This window comes from Prionailurus bengalensis, chromosome D1 (genome assembly GCF_016509475.1).
Source record: "Prionailurus bengalensis isolate Pbe53 chromosome D1, Fcat_Pben_1.1_paternal_pri, whole genome shotgun sequence".
Classification (NCBI taxonomy): domain Eukaryota; kingdom Metazoa; phylum Chordata; class Mammalia; order Carnivora; family Felidae; genus Prionailurus; species Prionailurus bengalensis.
The window spans coordinates 108,773,216-108,794,259 of NC_057346.1; the positions used below are offsets into that span (position 1 = coordinate 108,773,216).

Genomic DNA, 21,044 nt, shown 5'->3' on the forward strand with positions numbered 1-21,044 from the left:
AGGCTACGGAGGTGGCTTCGGAGGCCCTCGCGTCAGGCCCGCTCCCGAGAGCCGATTGGCTGGATTGCTGGGCCTGGAATGGGCCGGGGGCGGGTCCATTTAAAGAGCTCGGCACTCGGGCGCTTGTAGTCCGAGCTCGGGGACCAAGCAGGTGCTTGCGTGAAGCGGGCCGATCCTCTGCGTCACCAAGCTCATCTCCTGGGGGATGGGGTGGACAGTGTTCCTTTGACGGACGCTTGTGTATCCCCCGGCCCCGGGTGGAGTGGAGACCATGGCCTATCCTCAGGGCTCCCGGGCTCCGCTGGAATTCGGGGGACCCCTGGGTAATGGGGCAGGCGGGGCTGGGACCAGAGGCTCGGCGGGTACGGGGTGAACTGAGAGATGGGGGAGGGTGCAGGGTCTGAGAATGGAAGGCTTTGAAGGGTATCCCGAGGCAGAGGGGTCCGGTGGGGGGTGGGGGGAGTGTCTGGGGAGACGGCTGCAGAGTGCGGCATCTAAGGAGTGGAGGATTGGACGGAGGATGGGGAGCAGGGGAGGATCCTTGGGCGAGCGTGGGGCGGGGACCAAGGTGGAAGTCAGGGAAGGGGCTGAGGGCCGAGGACGGGATATGGAAGAAGGCAGTGGGAATGCTGAGGGGGCCCTGGAGGCAACAGGGCGCCTGCGGGTGCCGTGGGCGAGTTGCGGAGCGGACCCCCGACGCGACCGCCCCCTTCCCCAGGCGCCGCGGCGCTGATGGTGCTGCTCCCCGCCACCATGTTCCATCTGCTCCTGGTGGCCCGCTCGGGCCCCGCGCGCCTGCTGGGCCCACCCCCCTACCTGCCGGGTCCCGACGTGCTGTGGAGCCCGCGGGTGCTGCTGCTGTGGCTCACCTGGCTCGGCCTTCAGGCGGCTCTCTACCTACTGCCGGCGCGCAAGGTGCGGACTCGGCGGGCGGAGGGAGGGGGCGCCCCCGGAGAGAAGGCACCCTCCCCCCTTACAGAGTCCCTTTGTGCCTGCAGGTGGCCGAGGGGCTGGAATTGAAGGACAAGAGTCGCCTGCGCTACCCCATTAACGGTGCCTGGGGGATCCTTGCGCCGGACTTGCGCCCGGTGGGGGTGGAGATCCAGGCCCAGTGGCGATTAGCCCCCGACCCCAAGCTCCGATAGATGCCTATTTCATGCCATGTGCCCAGGCCGACGTGGGGGATCTCACTGTCCCTCTGCACGTCCCTTGTTCCTCCACCCCTACCCGCAGCATTTGCTGCTACTCTGTGCACCAGAGCAGTGGTCGGTGTGACCCACTGAAAGCCAAGGGCAAGGTCCCTGACCTCCCTGGGCTTTGGACTGTGTGTGTGTGTTGGGGTGGGGGTGGGGGTGGCATGGAGGGGGAGGGCAGGGGTGTAGGGGCGCAGCCCCCAGGACTCATCGTGGACTGCGCTTCAGGCTTCCAGGCCCTGGTGCTGACGGCCCTGTTGGTGGGCTTGGCAGTGTCCGCGGGGCTGCCTCTGGGGGCGCTCCCGGAAATGCTCGTGCCCTTGGCGTTTGCGGCCACCCTCACCGCCTTCATCTTCAGCTTCCTTCTCTACCTGAAGGCTCTGGGAGTCCCTCCCTCCGCCCTGGCACCTGGGGGGACCTCAGGTGAGAGGGGGCCCTGTAGGGAGCGGATGGGGGCAGGTGGGGGTGCTTTCGCTTGCGCCTTCATCCATCGGCTGTTCTCCAGGCAACCCCATCTACGACTTTTTCCTGGGACGGGAGCTCAACCCGCGCATCTGTTCCTTTGACTTCAAATATTTCTGTGAACTGCGGCCTGGCCTCATCGGCTGGGTATGCTGGGCCCGGCTAAGGGGAGGGGTGGGATGGATAAGCTTGCTGAGGCAGGCAGGGCCAATGCTGTGCAGATGTAAACCATTAATCATCCATTCCACAAATATTTGTTGAGTCCACTGTGTGCCCTGGGCACTGCTCTAGGTCCAAGGAGACAAAGGAGAAAAAGTTACAGGAAAGCAAGGAAAAAAAAAAATCTCTGTCCCCATGGAGCCTACCCTCTATTGGGGAAGGCAGACAAAACAGAAGTAAAAAATATATAGCATGGCTCGGGAGAAAAGGCACGGAGGGAGTTACGTGAGCAGGTGCAACTTTCAATAAAGCAGTCAAGTTCAAGATCTATTTTGAGGACAGGACAGGGTGATGCTATGCTGCCTGCCGGTCCAAGCGGTGCCCAACTTAAGACTGGTCACTGGGTGCGGCAACCTGGTCGTCACCAGTGGCCTTGATGACATGCCAACTGTGGTTTTCGGTTGTAATCCCCCATGCTGGACTGTGGTCAAGATTTCCCAAAGGGTCCCTCGGGCAAGGTCTCTCTGGCCTCTGAGGCCATTTCCTCATGTGTGAAATGGAATAAAGTCAGAGAGCTTCCTGCTGAGGTTCTTGTGGGGATTAGAAGCGGGGACGTTAACGGCGACACCAAAGCCACCGCTACCAGAATGGGGCGCTCGGCACAGGCTGGCTGCCAGCCAGCCGTTACTGAGTGTTTCCTGGGTGCTAGACTCATCGTGCTTCGTGCTGTCCATGCGTCAGGTCCACTGGTCCTCAGCTCCATAAGGCGGGTCCACGATCATTTCCCACATGGGGTGGGGGAAAGGAGGCTTTGAAGAGGGCCAGCGGCTTGCCCAAGTCGCAAAGCTGAGATTCAAAACTAGGTCTGTTTTGAAGAGTTTGTGTGTGTGTTTTAATGTTTATTTATTTTTGAGCCAGAGCGAGCGGGGGAGGGGCAGAGAGAGAGAGAGGCAGAGAGAGAATCCCAAGCAGGCCCCGCCCTGTCAGCGCAGAGCCTGACGTGGGGCTCGAACTCACAAACTGTGAGATTGTGACCTATGCCCAAATCAAGAGTCGGACGCTTAACCGACGGAGCCACCCAGGCGCCCCCAAACCACATCTGTTCTAATCCTTGTCTGTTGCTCTCCCAAAAGGAATATTATAGGACGAGGCAAGAGTCAGCCAACAGGCAGGGAGCACTTCCAGAAACATCTATTGCAGTCTTTCCCCTGGGTACAGGGCCTGGATCCATTCGACAAAGGCCTGAGGACTGAGAGCTGTAAGGGGAAAGGCTGGCTCCTCTCCCATGTAGGTGCTGCCACCTCTGTAGAGACGGGCTGGGGACACACTGCCCTGTTCTCCTTCCCCCACGACCCCAGGTCCTCATCAACCTGGCCCTGCTGATGCAGGAAGCGGAACTTCGGGGGAGTCCCTCACTGGCCATGTGGCTGGTCAACGGCTTCCAGCTACTCTACGTGGGTGATGCTCTCTGGCATGAGGTGAGGCCCGACTGGGCGGAGAGGCGGGGAGGGCATTTGAGGACCTCGTGGGGACTGAGCCAGTGTGTCTGGGTCCCGTCCCTGCAGGAGGCTGTTCTCACCACCATGGACATCACACACGACGGGTTTGGCTTCATGCTGGCCTTTGGGGACCTAGCCTGGGTACCCTTCACTTACAGCCTGCAGGCCCAATTTTTGCTGCACCACCCGCAGCCCCTGGGGTTGCCCATGGCCTCCGCCATCTGTCTCATCAACGGTCAGTCTGGAAGGGGCTCCTCCCCCTGTCATTCATTCACGTCATGTTTATTCAGCACCTGGTAGGTGCTAAGCCTCAGGCGCTTCTCTAAAGCCGGGGCTTGGGGGGCTTGGGGAGGACTGGGTCCGAGGTCTCCGGGGCTGTGCGGGGAGGGTTAGGGTCAGGTAGAAGGCTATAACCCTCAGCCCTGACCACTTGGTGCTTTCCCCTAGCTCTTGGTTACTACATCTTCCGAAGAGCCAATTCCCAGAAGAACACCTTCCGAAAGAATCCTTCTGACCCCAGAGTGGCTGGTGAGCTGGGTTCCCGGGCTGCCACGAGTGAAGTGTCAAGGACAGCTGGGCTTCCAGCAGTCCCCCCGCCCCCTCATGCCCTGTCTCTCCCCAGGCCTTGAGACCATCCCCACGGCCACGGGGCGGCAGCTGCTGGTGTCCGGGTGGTGGGGTATGGTCCGCCACCCCAACTACCTCGGGGACCTCATCATGGCTCTGGCGTGGTCCTTGCCCTGCGGTGAGCGGCTCGGGTGGGCACAGGGCGGGCACCACGCGTGCGGGGGGCAGAGATGGTGAACACAGGAGGCCCAGTCTGGGTGTGGAATGCAGAGCAGGGGTGCGTCCCGGTGGAGGGAGCCGTCAGGGGGCTGGGGATGGACTGAGTGGCCGGGGCCGACCTCCATCCAACCTAAGCCGTGCCGGCGCCTTGCTGCAGACCTGGACCTTTCACCGTAGAGCCCCGGGGTCCCCGTGAGCCAGTGGGTGTGGAAACCTCTGTGAACTGGGGCGGGGAGGGGGGGCGCTGCTGAGGGGTCACAGCCTCCGCTTCCCCACAGGGGTGTCTCACCTGCTGCCCTATTTTTACTTCCTCTACTTCACGGCGCTCCTGGTGCACCGGGAGGCCCGGGATGAACAGCAGTGCCTACGGAAGTACGGCCTGGCCTGGCAGGAGTACTGCCGGCGCGTGCCTTACCGAATCCTGCCCTACGTCTACTGAAGCAGCTCCACCGACCCCGGGTGGGGGCGCGTGCCCACCCGCCCGGCAGCGCACGCAGCACCAGGAGCCTGGACCCCTCCCCTGCTCTGAGCTCCCGCGGGCAGGGGTGAACAGCCTCAGGGAGGTGCTCCGGAGAGAGGAGAAATGAAGCCAGTGCCCCAAAAATGGGGGTGGGGTGGGGGGGGGGCTGCTCGTCCTCCTCGGATAAACATCTGGAACCCTTGGTACCACTTCTCTCCCTTTCTGGGGTTAGGGTGTTTAAAAACCGGCTGGGTCAGCTCTGATCTGGGAGAAGCTGAGAGGTGGTTTGTGGGCCCCAGGGGTGGGGGTGGGGGAGGGGAGAGGGGGTGGGACAACAGCTGTTACTCAGAAATGGGCACCGATGCCAGGGCACAGCAGTCGCGGCTTTATTCATGACAAAGAGATCCCAGTTCAGCCAGGGAGTTCCTCAATGAGAATTCTTGGAGCAGGTGGCAGGGGGCCTCCCCAAAGCCGCTCCAACTCCCCAGTGAGGGCTGCCACCTCCTCGGCGGCCACAGCGTGGGCTCGGTGGGCCCTGGCACAGTCTAGAGCCAGGGGCGTGAGGGCCACCTCATTTTCATTGGTCCAAGCCAGCAGGAACTGGCACTTCTTCCGCGCCCGATAGAGGCGATCTCGCTCTTCGGTAGCCACAGCTTGCCTCCGGGCCTGGCCCAGGGTCCGCGCCAGGTGCCCCAGTGCCGCCAGCGTGTAGCCTTTCTGGTTGGCCGGGCCCTCGCCCATCAGGATGCGGGCGGCCTCGCGCATGGCGCCCCGTGTGCCCAGGGGCCCAGGAGGATGCTCGCCGGCTTCGAGCACCCGGGCTGCGGCCTGCAGGGCTTCCTCGGCCGAGGCGAAGACCTGCTGCGCACCCAGGGCGCCGGAAACGCCGAGCAGCGTGGCACAGAAGTCGGAGAGCAGGGCGTCGTCGCCGCCGCCGTGATACAAGGCAAGAGCGTGTGCGTAGGCGAACAGCACGTTGGGCAGCTGGAAGCGCACGAGCGGCGAGGCCGGGCCACGGCTCAGGCTGGCCAGCGTGGGGATCCGGGTGGGCACGGTGGGCGCGCAGGCCTCGGGGGCGTCTCCGAGAAATGGCTCGGCGGCGGCCTCCTTCACGGGTTCCGGTGGCGCCCTCGCGGGGGTGGGCTCCAGCCCCACGGGGTCACCGCCCGCGGCATCGCCCACCTCCTCCAGGAGCCGCGGCCCGGCCCCGCGTCCCCACCACCACGGCCGCCACGGGGGCAGCAGCCGCCCGGCCTCGCCCCGGCTCAGCAGCCGCTCGAAGGCCGCCTTCTCGGCCGGGGCCAGGAGCTCCCAGAGCCCCGAGAGGCCGCCGGGCGCCGGGCCAGGCCTCAGGCCTGCGTCCTCCGGGTCGTCCTCGGTCTCGCGTTGCTCACGCAGACGCCGCAGGGCGCTGGCCAGGCGGCTGGGCGAGGCGCTGCGGCCGCGGAGCTCCCCCAGCACCTGGTCCCGGTAGAAGTCTTCGGCGCAGGTGCCGTGCGCCCGGTAGCAGCGCAGCGAGCAGTAGGGCACATTACAGCGAGGGCAGGTGTAGCGCGCTGGTTGGGCCTCCCCCGCCGGGCAAAAACCGCACGGCCCGGCCGGCTCCATGGCAACCGGCGCCCGGTGCCACTGGCGAACACGCGCAGGCGGCGCGGGGCGACTTCCGGCGCTAAGCGGTTGCTTCCGCTTCCAAGGGAGGCCAACGGGGCGTAGCCAAAGCTCCCGAGGACTCTCGGCAACTTCCGCCCACACTCGGGAGCCAAACCCCACCTCTCGGTCAAGTAGGGCTCGGGCAGGCGCAGGAGAGGGTTCCTGACGCACAAGCCCGGCCTGAGCGGTGAGGAGGGAGCGCAAGCGCGCTCGGCGGGAGCTCCGCCGGTACCAGCTCGCCCCCTAGTGGCTCCCTTTTTGGCACCAGAAAGCGCGGTGGCGGAAATTATCCTCGGCGAGGCACCTAACTCTAGGCGGCTAATTGCCCCAGGCCCTCGGGGGATGAGATGCGTCCCTGCGCTGGGAGGGTAGCCATTCTAACTAGGGGACACAAAGCGGAATAGAAAAAGAATGAAGATAGATTACTTGGCCTACAATGTGTGTGTGTGTGTGTTGGAGGCGTTTCCCCTCTGGAGAAGAAAGCAATTTTGAAGACTGAACTTGTTAGAATCCCCCTCCTAATCTGTGGTTTATCCAACTTTTAAGGGCAGAATCCACAGCAGGTTCCAAAATCACACTGAGGGGCAGAGATGTGGTCCCTGTCCTAAAGGAGCTTATTTGTGGCAGAGTGGGCGTGATAACCCACACAAACCGTGGCAAGTGTCCTGAAGACCATCCATGGCACCCATCAAAGTGAGCTCTGGTTCTTTAGTCCCTCACCTCCATCTAGTCCCAGCCTCAGTAAGTTGTATTTATCTCAATGTGGATCACTTCCTTCCCTATCAAGATCTGGATGAATTTGAGGACCTTCAAGTCTGCTCTTTCTCTCCATCCCCACGACCACTGGTCTAAGCTACTGGTCCTTAACTGGTTTCTGTTCTTGCCAGCTGTCCGGAAAAATCAGGCAGAGAAAGTACTGGATCACAAGTCAGATCACATCAGGCACGTGCTTAAAACCTTTCCCTGTACTCGGGCGACGTTCCACTGGCACTTGGGACTCAAACCCAAACTCCTCCATGTTAACAATACCACATAGCTTTGCACACTGTTCTCCTGGCTGGAACTCTGGTCATCTGACTTGACAGGTTGCTTCAGGTGTCACACATCCTCAGAGCCCTTCCCTGTGATGTTATGTCTGCCCACCACCCCCTGCCCCTCTTTCATTACAACACCCTGCTTACTTTCTTTGAGGCTCTAGCACTTGAAACTAACTAGCTTCTGCACTTAGCCCACGAGAATCCAAACTCCTAGAAGGGAGGGGACGTCTTTTTTCTAGAAAGATTACTAGAGATAAAAATAGCCAATATACTTGCACACTTTCTATGTGGCAAGTACTGATCTCAGTCTTTCACATCCTTTATTAGTCTCCACAGCAACTCTGATGATGACAGAGATTAAATAGTTTGTCAGTCAGAAAATAAATGCAGCGAGGATTAAAACTCAAGGCAGTCCAAGTCTAGATCCCGAGGTCTTTACCTCATGTTATACTGTATTCCAAGAACAAGCAGATTGAAAAACCTTATCAAAACAAGTGGGTACCCACATAGCTAAGGGACCTTGAAATGAATCCCAGAGAATTCCGCTTCTGGGAACACAGAAACAACCCACCTGACCTGTGATTAGGTGAGCAAAGTTACACAATGCCAAAGTAATCAGGCAATGCTTTCTGTACAAGCCGCTTTTGGGCAACAAACAGGCCCATCAGATGACCCAGCTCAAAATATCCATACGTCTTGGCTGACCTATGGGCTACTTGCAACCAGGCACAGGTTGCAAGAAAAGAAAATGCCATACATTCCCCTACCTCCTCACCTTATCCCAGCCCTCCCTCCCTTGCACTGTGTTCAATAAACTTCTATCTCCTTTGTTCTGCCTGGGGTGAATTCTTTACACTGCTTTGCCCAAGTCACTGGCCTCCACCCAATGGGGTCACCCCACCTTTCTAAAGTGGGGACAGGCCCGACCCTTGCCAAGGACTCCACTAAGGCCATACACAGCTGGTCCCATCTCCAAGGGAAGGTCAGAATGGCCCTCCTGATAGATCTACTATTCAAACCCCCCTCCTTTACCACGGCCTCCATAATCCTCCCACGATTCTTGCCACCTTCTGTTTAAAGAACAACAACAAAAAAGGACTCGGGAGAATTACCGAGTTATTTTCATGGCAAGCCTTTTCTTGTAGTTTATCGCTTTTTGCCCACGCCAGCCCAAGGGTCCCTGCCTCTTCCAACTAGACAGTGCCAAGAAACTAATGAACACACCACCGACCCTGGGAGCCACGTATCCTCCCGAAGCCCTGCAAGTGAAGGTGAAACTATGAGATGTCTGGACTAAGTGGCTTTATTGGGGAATGCCAGGATCACGACAGACTTAAGAGTTGGCATTGGGGCCCTTCTTCTTCCCAAAGGTGGGCACAACGTTGACAAAGCGCCGGTTGTACTGCATCCGCCGCTTGGCACGACCCGTCTTCTTCTTCTTCTTCTCCTGCTTGGCCACCTGGGCAAAGGAAGGAACGATCAGACCCAGGTTGACCTCTTCCGTGCCTTCCCTCAGCCCAACTCCAAGAAGAAGGCAGACAAGAGGAAAGGCCAAAGGTCTTGGCTTAACTTTGATAGAAGGAAAACAAAACAAAACAAATTCCGAACACCACCACCAATACTCTCACCTACCTTAGGAGTCTGCCCTCTTACTTTCCCAGCACGGGCCAGGGAACCGTGGACTTTACCTGTGATGGTAAAGGACAGCCAACAGTCAGGGGAGCAACAAGGCCCCACCCAGCAGAATCCTCTCTCTCTCAATTCAAGCCTTTATAGGCTCTAATAAATGACTGAAAAGAGAACTAGGCTCTGGCTCAGTCTCCCACGGACCTCTCAGGAGTTCCTTCTAAGGGAGGTAAACAAGAACCACCCTGGATTGAGGACAATGAACTCCACAGCCCACACTCGTTATGAGCTTACAAACAGTTCAAAGGACAATCCTCCCCAACTCACCTCCAAGCATGCGGCCGGCTACTTCCAGGGTGGTCAGAGCCTCCACTCCACACTGACCCAGGGTAGCCTCATCTTCTAGGGGCGTGCCCGCCAGGAGCACGACTTGATCTTCCGGAGCGATGCCCTCCAGAGAGGCTACATGAGCCTACCGGGAAAAAGATTCGTCATTGTTCCCGAGGGAGGGGAGATTGGAAAAAAAAAAAAAAAAAAAAGAGGATGAAGCCTAGGAAGCACCAAGCAGCCTTACCTTGATCTGGGCGACCGTCTCCTGGCCGGTCACCTCGAGGGTGTGTAGCTCCTGGGCGCGGACAAAGAGCTGCATGTCGGCGACTGAAGAAAGGCTTGTATGAGAAACAATGCTCTAGAGGGGTCGGGGGATGGGTGGTGGGCCGGGGCCGATCGCTCTGGGATTTAGGTGGTCGCGGGATCTCACGTGGGTAAGGCCGGGCCTTTCAGGGAGGTCGGGTGGGGAACAGAACTTGGCCCTCAGAACAGCCCCTCTGCCTCTACTTTTCCCGTGCCCTCTGATCTCGCGGCCAACTTACTGTTAAGCTCTCCAGATCCAGCGGGGACCCAAATCTTACCTGAACTACGGCCACCGCAGCCGCAACCACGAAGATGGAGTCGAGAAAGAGGAAGGAGGAAGGGCGCGCACGTCCTCACCGCCTGCTGCGTGCTACGTCACTGCTGAGCGACCGCGAAGGTCTCTGGTTTTTGTACGGCCCACCGCAGTCCTAGCTCCGCCTCTTTACGCTTTGCGCAGGCGTTCTTTCGGTCCGGGGCGGTGCGCTCCCGAAGGGGCGGAACCAGGCCGGTTGCGCGCGCAGAAGGCCAGTGTACGGGAGCGGTGCAAGATGGCAGCGTCCTTGTTCCGAGCTTCGCTGAGGGGCTGGAGAACCGGCGTCCAGCCGGGCTGCGGGCTACGGTGGCTGGTGAGGGCGCTGAGCCTGGAGGTGGGGGAAGAGGGCTGCGTGTGAGTCTGGTTGTTACTCCTATAACCCTGAAGCTCACATACAAGGTTGAGAGGCAAGGTGCAGGGCTGACGACGCGCCCGTGTGTGTGGGGCTTGGAACCTGATTGGTGGACAGCTCGGGTTGGTCAGAACTGGGAGAGGCTACACATCAACGCTTGCTGCCTAATTTTAAAAAGGGATAGCCGTTTCACGGGGTAGGGGTCGGCCCCAGATCTTTGGCGACACTTAGGGAACCTGGGGTTCATGATATACAGGCCACTTCATTCTGCTTGTAACCCCGGGGCCCATCAGGACTCCAGGATTATCTGTTGGAGGATGGAGAGACAGCGGAGAGTTACCTTAGGTAGACTGTTTATTAATGTCTTAATTTTTCCTAGATGGAAAAAGGGGGTAATAAAATACCTTACTGTGTCATTGTAGGAATTAACTCAAAACAGTACCCATAATACATTAAGTCCAATGCCTGGCGGTGTTTATATGAGGCCAAAACGTTCCAGGTAAGCGAGGGTCACGTCAGATGATTGTGAGTGGCATTATCGAGATTGCTGAAAGTGCCTCATCCAGAACTAGAAACATTTCAGCAGGATGTTTAGAGGAAACTTTAAAATACTGAAAAATGCTGTATTGGCCAGACTGACAGTGATTTGGCTTTGGGTTTTGGGTCCCACAGAAATCCCAAGAGAGGCAGATGCTTCAGGGTGCCTGAACTTCTTTTCCAGCCCTACCTCTATCCTGGCAAACAAGTCTCATGCTTTCCTCCCTCCAGTCTTTTATTTATCCCAGTCTCTGCACCTGTAGTGTTTCTACCTACTGAAGTTCTGCCTCTCCTGTGGTGGGTGGGTGTATGGTGGCTGGGCCAGTAGAGCAACGGTTGTTTGCTTTTGATTTTGGCCGCAGAGCCAGACCCAGGGGCCTCCTGATTACCCCAGCTTTGTGGAGTCTGTGGATGAATACCAGTTTGTGGAGCGCCTGTTACCCCCTACCCGCATCCCGAAGCCCCCAAAGCATGAACATTATCCCACTCCTAGTGGCTGGCAGCCACCCAGAGGTGAGCTGGGTGATGGGGATGGCTTGGAAGCTACAGGGAACCCCCCCCAGTGGTGTACTTCCCCAGCTGAGGCTCTGGATTCCCCAGTGGGTTCAGGATTTGTGTTGAGGGCACTCAGGGCTTAGCACCTATCTCATGTTCAAGGAGGGGCCTGGGAATGCAGCCCTGTTTTACTAGTACCCATCCATCAACGCTGTTGGGATGAGGTCTTCCCATTCAGGAACAGTGAAGCAAAGAGAGAAGACCCAAGAGCTGGGACCTCCATGCCCCGACTCCAGTAGGCCTCGTACCATAATTGAGAACATAGCTTGGGAGTTGGGCAGTGCTGGGTTCGAATTTGGCTCTGTTATTCATTGCCAGCGTGATCATTAGTCACTCGGTTTCTCAAAATGGAGATAATCTGCTCAGTACATAAAGCACTTAGCACAGAGCCCAGCATGCGGTAGGTAGGTGTTCAGTGCTTGTAAATCCCCGTTTCTTTGTGCCAGAGATTCTTTGTGCCGGGGGAGAAGTGCAAGGATTGGCCCCAGATGAGGATCCAGGGAGGCATGGCCCTAACTTCGTTTCTTCTTGAGCACCTTCTGGTGCCAGGCCCTGTGTTGGGCCTGCGAGATTACCAGGGTGAACAATCTGGCCCTGGCTCTAAACTTAGGGAAAGAGCGGGTCTTCTGATCTGAAATCTAGAGGTGGCTTTGCCATTGGGTGCACTGACTCTGTGTAGACTGTGAGGGGAAGGGTGTTGGCTAAGGTGGCATAAAGCCTGGGGAGATTTGACTTCTCACCGTTCCTGTCACAGACCCCCCACCTAACCTGCCCTACTTTGTGAGGCGCTCTCGTATGCACAATATCCCTGTCTACAAGGACATCACACATGGCAACCGCCAGATGACTGTGATCCGAAAGGTGGAGGGGGACATCTGGGTAAGCAAGGGGATGGGTTAGGGCCTGATTCTGACCTTTTCAGGGCTGAAGGATGGGGAGTCTACTAGAGGGGATGGTCTGACCGGGCTTGATTTGTCCTCTCTCCACCTAGGCCCTGCAGAAGGATGTGGAAGATTTTCTGAGTCCACTGCTCGGGAAGACACCAGTCACCCAGATCAATGAGGTGACAGGTACCCTGCGGGTCAAGGGCTACTTTGACCAGCAGCTCAAAGCCTGGCTCCTGGAAAAGGGCTTCTGAGGCCCACCTGAGCAGCCTGCCTGACAGCGTTCCCCACAACTAGAGTCTGGGGTGGGGGCGGGCCAGGAGGGAGATGGCTGTAGGACCAACCAGGACAGCAGGTATAAATGGCAGGGCTGAGAGCGTAGACGGGTTAAATGAGGGCTGAGGGCTTCAGAGCAGGCCTTGCTCACATTAAGGGGGAACGGGACGCTCTACACAGGGGCCAGCACTGGGGGCGGGGTGTCTGACATTGGACCCTACCTTCATTGGAGCTCACTGGGCTCAGCTCTTCAAATTCTGGAGGTTGCTGACTGCCCCTCTGGGGGAATAGCCCAATCCAGTTCAGGGCAGGGTGGCACAGGGCAAACGCACTGAGCACCTGCCTTCCTTGGCCCTCAGACCCTCACTACCACAAATACCCTTAAGCCCTTGCTCCAGGCCAGACCCGGCTTGGTGGAGGCTATGGAGGACACAGGGAACTCAGGCGTGGGTCCTAGAGGTCTTCAGTTCCCGGCGCAGTCCTGGGCATAGGCATAAAGCACCCACGTCAGCCCCTTGGCTCGTTCTTTTCACCCTTGGAGAAGGTGGCCCAGTGGCCTTTGCTCCATTCTAGGCCAGAGTTGGGCGTGAGTAGGTTTCTAGCTCCAGGAAGCTAAGTGATTAGCTTTAGCTGGGCTGTCCACGAGGGGGTGCTTGGGAGATTCTAGCGGTCCAGCGCAGAGCAAGCCATTCTTGCCAGCTTCCTGACCTGGTGTCAGGAGTGGTCAGGGCCTTTGCAGGAAAAAAGATGCTGGCCTTCTGCCCCTGTCATCATTCCCATCCCACTCTGGGCCCGTGGGCCTTCACACTTGCCCCGTCCTTGGGAGTTCTAAAAGCTTAACTCTCTGGGGCTTGGTTTCTTCATCTGGAAAATGGAGATACTGTTGTAATGGTTTAATGTCTCAAGAAACCGTCACACACACTCCCCCCCCCCCCCCCCCCCCCCCCCCCCCCCCCCCCCCCCCCCCCCCCCCCGGGATTCTCCAGTCTACAGCCTGAGCAAGAAGACCACTCCCGGCACACTGACCCCATGACACTAGCTCCACCGGTCATTAATGCAAGTCTTTATTTGGCGGTATATACAATTTGAGCTATTAAAATGTGTACAATATTTACAAATTAAATAATCATCTGAAACGGTCTCCAGCAACTCTTGTAACACAAAACCAAGGGAGAAAGAGACAAGGGCAGGCAGGCCTCGGCTCCTGTGGTCCCTACCTGGCCCAGTGCCTTTTCTAAACTGGAAAGACCAGGAGTCTGACACTCCTGCTCCTCTTTCCTAGGGTCAAGCATTCAAGTTCAAAGACAAAATTTAAGCCAAGAGACAATGGCAAGGAAGTAATTCCAATTCTTCTCAACTCAAGAAAAGTTCTGTAAGTTGAGAAGTGGCCTTCCACAGATTCTGGGGCTTGCAGTGGTTCAGGGGCAGACACACGAGCCCTCAGCCTGGAGTGAGGCTGGGCAGTGGTTGCTGGGTGAGACCAGGAAGTCTCACGTTAGACAAACTGCAGGGAGAGGGGCGTGGACACCTCAATGCTGCCCACCTGCTCGGCACTCCTTTCCCAGAGCTGTGCGGTTGCCACTAAGACGCGGAAACACCACAGGGCGTAAGTGACACAGTCACCGTCACAAAGAGCTTCTAGGGAGTTCAGGGTAAGAAAAGGGAAATCAGTACCAATCTTGGTGGGTGGCCCAGGAAGCAAGTTCCTGGCCTGCCTCCAGCTCCTAAAGTTCACACGTGGGACTGGGGAGCTAATACTGTTCAGCACTGAAGCGACTTCACACACACACGCACACAAGTGGGCTTAGAAGGGCTGCCCCTTCTCCCAGAGGGGGGTAGAGGGCTTCTCAGAGACTGCCTTTCTGCCTTCACGGCCCCAGCAGAAAAGGGTGACGGGTTGGAAAGAAAGGCTGGGACTGACCCGAGATCCCCGTGGCTGCCGGGGACTGAAAGGGCTGGAGTCAACTGGGGCCTCAGGCTTCTTTCCACTCGGCCTAGGGGATGCCACCTGCTTTGTCTCAGAGCTGGGGGTTCTTACTCCCTGGTGCACACAGAGGGAGCTGGCACTTGGTGGCAGGACACGTTACAGCGAGGGCTGCTCAAGAGAGTGGAGGCAGGAGTAGGACTGGGGTCGTGTCAGTGGGCAACAGGGGACTCCAACTTCTGCAGGCGGCGGCGGCGGAGCTCTGCGGCGTCAGGCTCCCCGTCCTCAGGCAGCTCCTCCGTGCCCACGGACTCGGGAGCTGGGGACAGAGTTCGGGAGTGGCACCCAGAGAACTTCCCTCCCAACCCCCACCCCCTCCCCACGCTCGCCCAGACTACCTGGAGGCTTGTCAGGTTCAGGGGCCAGCGGGGAGTCTCCTGGGGATGGGGTGGTGGCCTCCGAGCTGGGGACGCTGGTGGTGGTGGCAGCAGTGACGACTCCAGGGGTCTCCTCAGTGGGGCTGACTGAGGCGGCAGGCCGAGGGGGCCTAGGAGAGAAAGACGAGGGAGGTGAGGCCTGGACATGTTGGCATGATTGAGAAGATTCTGCCCTTGGTGGGCCTTGCAGGGTGGAGCCCGCGCCTCTGCAGCCTCAGTCCGCAGCAGACGCCAGCGAGCGTGTGTGAGTTCTCGGGATTTCATACTACAGACTAAACTACTTGCGGGCAAGAATCGTTGGCCTGTTCGCTGGTAAACGGCGGTCTCTAGCGGGGCGCCACGCTCCTCACAGAGTTCCCACCTAAGATTTTCCACTGAAGAAAACCGTACTCCGGTTGCTCAGACTCAAACTCCCCTCCAAGCCTGTGCTCTGTGTGCCAGACACTCTGTGTGTGTGACCCGTGAATAGGAGCTAGGACCCTTCTATTCAATTAAAGTGACAGTGGTCACGAAGCAAATGAGTGGTGGGCACCATAACTTACACTTAGGCCAGGCTGGTTCTGGGTGACTTTTTGGGGGCGGGGGGAGGGGAAGAGCAGACGGAGGGCGAACGGGATTTGAAGTGGCCTCGGTGCTGACCGCAGCAAGCCCAATGCAGGGCTCGAACTCACGAACTGTGAGATCGTGACTTGAGCTGAAGTCGGACGTCTGACTGAGGCACCCAGGTGCCCTTGGGTGACTTACGCGCGGTCTCAGATCAGGGGCAGTGTTTCCCGGGCACAGAGTCACCACACGTGAGAAAGGTGTATGTGATGAGCTAAAGCGGTGACGATTATGAGTGAACTGACTACAGAAAAATATAAAGGAGCAGGATTCAAAGTCAACTCTCTGCTAATAATAAACACCAGCCCTCCTGAGACCCAGGCAGGCCCCCTGGAGCGAGAGAACAGAGTCATCGAGAAACCCAGAGATCCTGCTGCGCCTACACACAGGTGACGTGAACCAACAGGCATCACAGGGTGGCCGAAGAGAAAGGCCCGGGACCGGGGCCGGGGGCCTCGCTGGCAGCTCCAGGCTGCCGCCACGTGTGCTGGCCCCCGTGCAGACGTACCCCAGGGAGGCCAGCACGGTGAGGTACTGGTTGATCTGCAGCATGGCGGCGTCCAGCAGGGTGTGGATGTTGCGCAGGCTCTGCAGCCGAGCCTCCAGGTGTTGCCGCTCGTGGCCCTCCAGAGCCCGCAGCTCCTCCGGAGTCAGCCCAGCAAAGCCCGCGGGGGGCACGGGCATCGGGGGGAAGGCTGGAGGGAGGCAGAGGCTCAGCCGGGGCGGCCTGGGCCCGCCGCCCAAATCCCTCCAGATCAACCCCGAGGGCGGCTCGGTTTACCAAAGGGTGGAGGCAGTGGCATGCCCATCCAGGGTGGAGGGAAGGGGAAGCCCGGAGCGGGGCCGGCCTCGGGGGCGGGGGCAGAGCCGGGTGCCGAGGCAGAGGCGGAGGAGGCGGCGGCAGCTGTGGTCGTGGCTGCTCCGCTGGGCCGAGAAAGGGCTGGTACAGAGTGAGAACAGGAAGTTGGTGAGAGCTGAGGCCTCGGCTCTCCATTCCTCCCGCCCCCTGGCTGTCGCCGTAGCCAAAAGACTCACCTGCACTAGTGGGTGGAGGGGCCACAGCCTCTCCTGAGCTGGGGGGAGGCGGGACGGGTGGAAAGGGGCCCATGGGGGGCCACAGCGGGAACATGCCTGGAGGAAAGGGAGGCAGGAGGCCCTGGGGGACTGCAGAGAGAGGACGAGGCAGTGAAGAAAGGTCCGGAGTGAGATAGCTCCGAATCACGTGTGAGAGACTGGTTGTTAGGAACTCTGTCCCTGCTCCCACGGGCCTCTCTGAGCTCAGCACTGATGACACGTGACTTCAGTCCACGGAGGTCTCCTTCTATGACCCCCTCCCCTATCCAGACTGAGCTTCTGGAGGATTCACCTCCGTGTTTCCCCTACCCAGCTCCGGGCAAGTACTCAACAGTGTGTTGGACGGCCAAATGAGGGGGCCACTCACAGTTAGGGGGCTGGGGCAGGAGTGGTGGGGGATGAGGAGCAGGTGGTGGCCCCTGATCCGCAGGTTCAGGGGGCGGTGGTGACTGGGTCGGCAGTGATGCCCGAAGGACGTCCATACGGCAGGTAGGGCAGGTCTGCTGCCGCTGGAACCAGGAGCGCAGGCAGCTGGGGGTCAAGAACAGGCGACGGTCGGCAAGTCCCCAGGAGCCTGCCTTCCAGAGCCCATCCCCTGCAGTCAGGCTCCCAGGCCCCTCCCACCTGGTATGGAAAATGTGGTTGCAGGGCAGTCTCTTGGCGCCAGTCACCATCTCTTCTCGGCAGATGATGCAGACGTTGTCCGTTGCCTGGAGCTCCTCCGGGGTGGCATCTGGATACCTAGTGAGGACGGGCCAAGGGTATGTCCAGACCGGAAGTGGAGACAGAGGAACCTGGGGCAGAGCTAGGGAGAGCAGCTGGACCGACCCACTTACAGCGTGTTCATGTTGCGGATGGCTCGGCGAGACATGATGGCGTCTGTCACGGCCTTTTTGAACTGCCTGAAAGGAGAGTTGCAGTGAAAGTTGGGTGAGGGAGAAGAATCAGGTGTGGGGCAGGGGCAGGACGGGCTGGGCTGGGCTGAGCTGGGCTTACCTCATGGCCAGGTACATAGGCCGAATGGCAAAGAGAGGGAAGGTGTGCACCTTGATCATGATAGTCATGAAAGCCATGTACAGCAAAACCTTGATGAAGCCTGGGGGGCAAGGGGAGGTGCAGAGAGCAGCAGTCACAGGGCCTGGGAGGCAGGGCTGGGGACGCTGGTCCAGGTCAGGGGAGGCCCAGGCTCTTCTCACCTGTAAACAGCTCCGTGTAGAGCATGTACACGGCCTTATTGTCCCAGGGGTTCTCGCTCTGGAGGTCCACGGAGTGCAGCACGTACTTGATGAAGATGGTCAGCACCATAGTCATCAGGATAGCATACTGGAGGGAGGAGGGGGCGCGGGGACCTAAGCACACGACACCTCCTTGCTCTGGTCACCCTCTGCCACACCCAGGCCGCTACAGCAGAGTGCAACGACGCAAGCGTGGTACTGGACACAGCTGGGGTCTTCCGAGCGCCTGCACTCACTAGCTGGTTTGACTTCTAGCGGCTCACCAGACCTCTCGGAACGTCAGACACTTTGCTCGTCTGCCAAGTGACGGCATTAAATGTTCCTTAGTGACTACGTTGCTTTGCCGATTACAAGACGCAGCCAGTGCTCAGCACGGGGTCTAGCGTACGGTGAGCTGCTATTGCTGAACACCCCTCCCCAGCTGTCCATCGAGCTAAGTGCTTCCGTCCCAAGGACAGCCAGCTCCTCTGGCGTCGCCTTCCAGGAGGCCTTCCCTGAGCGCCGGGTCAGGGCTCCCCCAACACACACGCCTCTTTCTGTGCCTCCCCTGCTCTCCTAGGCGTGAGAGCGCACGAGGCGGGAGCGGGACTGACGGCTGCTCCTTGGTGGCCTGCACGGGCCTGGCCACAGAACAGGTGCCCAGGGAGGGGCCGTTGGGTTATTCGAGGCACACTCGGGGCCACCTCAGGCTCATCCTCCCCACCTCCCGAGCCAGTGTTACCTCAAAGCCAAACACCAGCTGCACAGAGGCCCCACGGGTCAGGATGCTGTGATAGGCATGGCTGACGAAGAGGAAGTCCAGGATACCCAAGAGGAACATAAGGGCTGTGGGGACCCCCCAAATAGGGGGTTGGTGGGGTCAGCCCAAGGACTGACAGCCACTTCCCGCTTTAAGACACCTCCCACCCTCAAGCCCTAGCCATCTAGTCAGGTGGCTTGACCCCGGCCCCCTGGGAGCTCCAGTTTTGCCTAGGAGGGTTTTAGAGCAGCCCAAGTTCCAGGTGAGGAGACAAAGAACTGAGGGGCTGGACAGTTGAAAAGCCCTGGGGTGGAACAGGGCAGAGATGATGCAAATTAACTTCCCAAATTATCTTTCCTGTACAGCTGCGGGTCGAGGGGGAAGCCTGCGCTCTACGGCACGGGTCCGCAGTTCGTGACTTATCACGTTCCAATCCTCCCCAGAGCCTCTTACTCCCTCCAGCTCCCTCCTCTCCCTTCCCATGGATCTCACTCACAGACGATGCGGCAGTGAAAGAGCCAGGAGATATTGGGGCTGCGTTCCATCTGAGGCAGAGCAGAAAGGGGGCCTGTCGGGAAGGCTGGGGCTCACGCCCCACCCCCCCACCCAGCCTTCACTTCACGAGCCCACCTACCAAGCCACTCCCTGGCTCCCATCTGCTTTGAGAACCCCCGACCCAACTCACAAAGTCCACACGGTCCTCAGCCAGCCAGTGGAAACACTTGAGGAAGAGAAGGAGAGTGAAGAGTGCGACAAAGCGGGGGCTGAAGTCGTCCCGAAAGACAGTGAAGGCCAGACAAGTCTCAGTGACGGCATACCAGGAACGTTCCAGAAGGTGCTGGGGATTGGGCAGAGAAGGACGAGGAATTCAAGACATTCTGCTTGCCCAGCTCCCTGGCCCTCACTTTTGGGAGTCGTGAACATCTTACCTCCATCTCTGCTGCCCTCAGCTGTCCAAAGAACACCTTGCCCATCACTTTGCCCAAGAGAAAGACAAGGACAAAGGCCTGGATGTAGAGGACCTAGGAGTGAGAAGAGGCTATGGTTTGAGGTCACTTTCTGCTCTGCTATGTCTGGGGCTCATGATTCCGGAACCTCCCTATGTCCCCGTCCCAATTCGTTCAAAGTTAGGCGGCTGGTGGCAGCTTCACGCCTCTCCCGCTTACCTGACCCCCCAGTTCCGCCCCTGTCTCAAGCAGACGACTCCTTCCCTCCCAGGGAGCTCCTCCCACCCTGAGCCCTGAACTCACTGCCATGCTGGGGCTGGACTTGGTCAGGTACACCACGGTGGGGTAGAACTGGTGCTTGAGGTAGTAGGCATGAGCCACGACGGCCCCGGTCAGCGCCAGGCTGGCCGCCATCATCACTGCGGTGCGGAACATCGCTCCGGCCTGGAGACCTGCGTGGGGACAGGGAAGGAATAACCTGAGTGTTGCGCACACTGCGCAAACCCTGAACAGTGCCCAGCGCGCGATGTCACTAAACACCAGGGAGAGACCCCCCCCCCCACCTCACCTCTCCCACACAATCATGACGTCAAATATAGCAAACGCCCCCCCGCCCCCTCATTTTACGAACAAGAAAATGGAGGCTCAAAAGGGTTAAGCGATCAGACTGACGCAAGGCCTGGAGCCTGGGTCAGTTTTGTTTCAAATCTAGGGCTCTTTCCACGCCGCCTGCCAAGCCACCGCCTCCAGGGAGGAACGGGGAAAGGCAAACGTGTTGCAGGAAGGAGAACTGCTACCACGGGCTCTACCGTGAAGGTGATCGAGAGGATGCAAACGCAGAAATCTCCAGAAGCGGTTACGTGCCGCCTGGACTCGGAGAAGCCAGGCGCTGGGGGGCGCAGCCGGGCAGGCGACGGCGCCGGTGACAGCTCGGCCGGGGTGCGCAACCCCGCCGCGCGCCCCGCGGGAGCGGGCGGGATACGTCAGCCTGGAACCCTGGCGTCCCCCACCCGCCGGGGCAATGTCCACTCGGGGCACCGGAGAAACGGCCGACTGGAGGGATGCAGCGGCGGCACGGAGAGGGACCCGGGTCGCCCCCGCACCTGTAAGCTCCGGGAGCTGCGAACGTCGCAGGTGGGGCCCAGCCTCCGGAGAGCGGCCGCACGGGAGCCTGAGGTCTACCGCCAGCTGACAAGCCGCAAGCGGGGCTGAGGGGGCGCGTCGACCCCGGAGACCGCAAGGGGAGGGCCCAGGTCCCGACTAAAACCACAACCCGGGCCCCACCCCGGCCGACTCACCAGGAGCCCAGCGCCGCGAGCCCGCTCAATCCCCGCGACTGCGGAGGCGGCCCCGGTTAACAACACTCCCCACCCCCTGCGAGCCGGAACTTCGGGGAAGAGACACCTCACTTCCGGCGGGGCGCGGCGTGGATCGTACCAAGTGCACCCTTCCTTTGGCCGCCCCGCGCACCGTCCGTGGTGCCGGGAGCGGTAGTCCCGCCACTGTATCTAGGCTTCGTGCCCACGGCCGGAGCGAAAGACGCGAGAGGTGGTCGGAGCGGAATAGGACTACCCGGGAGATAGTTGGAGTCCCCCCATCTATCAGTCAAAGATGGTATCGCCTCCGCCGCTGAGTGTACTCAACCTAGCGGAGGGCTCAGGCT

General features: G+C 59.3%; 5 protein-coding genes across 11 annotated transcripts; 2 read left to right on the forward strand and 3 right to left on the reverse strand.

Moving 5' to 3' along the window:
• Window positions 1–69: 69 nt before the first annotated feature.
• TM7SF2 (transmembrane 7 superfamily member 2) lies at window positions 70–4,765 on the forward strand. 2 transcript variants are annotated; one of them, XM_043581669.1, is made up of 10 exons: window positions 70–323; window positions 719–915; window positions 999–1,053; window positions 1,422–1,616; window positions 1,699–1,802; window positions 3,173–3,292; window positions 3,380–3,548; window positions 3,761–3,841; window positions 3,936–4,058; window positions 4,378–4,765. In XM_043581669.1, exons 1-10 carry the CDS (start codon window positions 272–274, stop codon window positions 4,536–4,538), a joined length of 1,257 nt encoding a protein of 418 aa, XP_043437604.1. In that variant the 5' UTR covers window positions 70–271; the 3' UTR covers window positions 4,539–4,765. The 2 variants fall into 2 exon arrangements, with proteins under 2 accessions (XP_043437604.1, XP_043437605.1); XM_043581670.1 differs by having other exon boundaries at window positions 129–151.
• Window positions 4,766–4,921: 156 nt separating this feature from the next.
• ZNHIT2 (zinc finger HIT-type containing 2) lies at window positions 4,922–6,340 on the reverse strand. Its single transcript, XM_043581672.1, has one exon. The coding sequence runs from the start codon at window positions 6,165–6,167 to the stop codon at window positions 4,971–4,973; it is 1,197 nt and encodes a 398-aa protein (XP_043437607.1). The 5' UTR covers window positions 6,168–6,340; the 3' UTR covers window positions 4,922–4,970.
• A 2,193-nt stretch (window positions 6,341–8,533) lies between these two features.
• FAU (FAU ubiquitin like and ribosomal protein S30 fusion) lies at window positions 8,534–9,893 on the reverse strand. Its single transcript, XM_043581674.1, has 5 exons — window positions 9,784–9,893; window positions 9,447–9,529; window positions 9,200–9,344; window positions 8,879–8,934; window positions 8,534–8,705 (listed from the first exon to the last, which is right to left on the reverse strand). The coding sequence occupies exons 2-5, from the start codon at window positions 9,519–9,521 to the stop codon at window positions 8,580–8,582; spliced, it is 402 nt and encodes a 133-aa protein (XP_043437609.1). The 5' UTR covers window positions 9,522–9,529; window positions 9,784–9,893; the 3' UTR covers window positions 8,534–8,579.
• An 88-nt stretch (window positions 9,894–9,981) lies between these two features.
• Window positions 9,982–13,563, forward strand: MRPL49 (mitochondrial ribosomal protein L49). The gene is made up of 4 exons (XM_043581673.1): window positions 9,982–10,131; window positions 11,070–11,220; window positions 12,017–12,141; window positions 12,254–13,563. Exons 1-4 carry the CDS (start codon window positions 10,054–10,056, stop codon window positions 12,398–12,400), a joined length of 501 nt encoding a protein of 166 aa, XP_043437608.1. The 5' UTR covers window positions 9,982–10,053; the 3' UTR covers window positions 12,401–13,563.
• SYVN1 (synoviolin 1) lies at window positions 13,471–21,038 on the reverse strand. Of its 6 annotated transcripts, none has more exons than XM_043581663.1 (16): window positions 20,680–21,038; window positions 19,685–19,833; window positions 19,364–19,456; window positions 19,120–19,272; window positions 18,931–18,979; window positions 18,417–18,520; window positions 17,657–17,783; window positions 17,457–17,556; window positions 17,297–17,362; window positions 17,085–17,201; window positions 16,828–16,991; window positions 16,422–16,550; window positions 16,168–16,326; window positions 15,895–16,081; window positions 14,745–14,893; window positions 13,471–14,665 (listed from the first exon to the last, which is right to left on the reverse strand). In XM_043581663.1, exons 2-16 carry the CDS (start codon window positions 19,814–19,816, stop codon window positions 14,559–14,561), a joined length of 1,836 nt encoding a protein of 611 aa, XP_043437598.1. In that variant the 5' UTR covers window positions 19,817–19,833; window positions 20,680–21,038; the 3' UTR covers window positions 13,471–14,558. The 6 variants fall into 6 exon arrangements, with proteins under 6 accessions (XP_043437598.1, XP_043437599.1, XP_043437597.1 ...); XM_043581664.1 differs by having other exon boundaries at window positions 20,819–21,017; XM_043581662.1 differs by having other exon boundaries at window positions 20,485–21,017.
• Between the last annotated feature and the right edge of the window lie 6 nt (window positions 21,039–21,044).

What these genes read in the sequence shown, in the direction of transcription:
- TM7SF2 (XM_043581669.1), top strand. Translation starts at nt 272, where the DNA reads ATGGCCTATCCTCAGGGCTCCCGGGCTCCGCTGGAATTCGGGGGACCC. An exon ending in GGCCTGGCCTCATCGGCTGG is followed by an intron (nt 1,803 to 3,172) that starts GTATGCTGGGCC and finishes CCACGACCCCAG; the next exon opens with GTCCTCATCAACCTGGCCCT. An exon ending in CGCCATCTGTCTCATCAACG is followed by an intron (nt 3,549 to 3,760) that starts GTCAGTCTGGAA and finishes GCTTTCCCCTAG; the next exon opens with CTCTTGGTTACTACATCTTC.
- ZNHIT2 (XM_043581672.1), bottom strand. Translation starts at nt 6,167, where the DNA reads ATGGAGCCGGCCGGGCCGTGCGGTTTTTGCCCGGCGGGGGAGGCCCAA.
- FAU (XM_043581674.1), bottom strand. Translation starts at nt 9,521, where the DNA reads ATGCAGCTCTTTGTCCGCGCCCAGGAGCTACACACCCTCGAGGTGACC. An exon ending in AGACGGTCGCCCAGATCAAG is followed by an intron (nt 9,345 to 9,446) that starts GTAAGGCTGCTT and finishes TTTTCCCGGTAG; the next exon opens with GCTCATGTAGCCTCTCTGGA. An exon ending in TAAGAGGGCAGACTCCTAAG is followed by an intron (nt 8,706 to 8,878) that starts GTAGGTGAGAGT and finishes TCCTTTGCCCAG; the next exon opens with GTGGCCAAGCAGGAGAAGAA.
- MRPL49 (XM_043581673.1), top strand. Translation starts at nt 10,054, where the DNA reads ATGGCAGCGTCCTTGTTCCGAGCTTCGCTGAGGGGCTGGAGAACCGGC. An exon ending in GCTGCGGGCTACGGTGGCTG is followed by an intron (nt 10,132 to 11,069) that starts GTGAGGGCGCTG and finishes TTTTGGCCGCAG; the next exon opens with AGCCAGACCCAGGGGCCTCC. An exon ending in AGGTGGAGGGGGACATCTGG is followed by an intron (nt 12,142 to 12,253) that starts GTAAGCAAGGGG and finishes CTCTCCACCTAG; the next exon opens with GCCCTGCAGAAGGATGTGGA.
- SYVN1 (XM_043581663.1), bottom strand. Translation starts at nt 19,816, where the DNA reads ATGTTCCGCACCGCAGTGATGATGGCGGCCAGCCTGGCGCTGACCGGG. An exon ending in AGTCCAGCCCCAGCATGGCA is followed by an intron (nt 19,457 to 19,684) that starts GTGAGTTCAGGG and finishes TCTCACTCCTAG; the next exon opens with GTCCTCTACATCCAGGCCTT. An exon ending in TGAACCTGACAAGCCTCCAG is followed by an intron (nt 14,666 to 14,744) that starts GTAGTCTGGGCG and finishes CTCTGTCCCCAG; the next exon opens with CTCCCGAGTCCGTGGGCACG.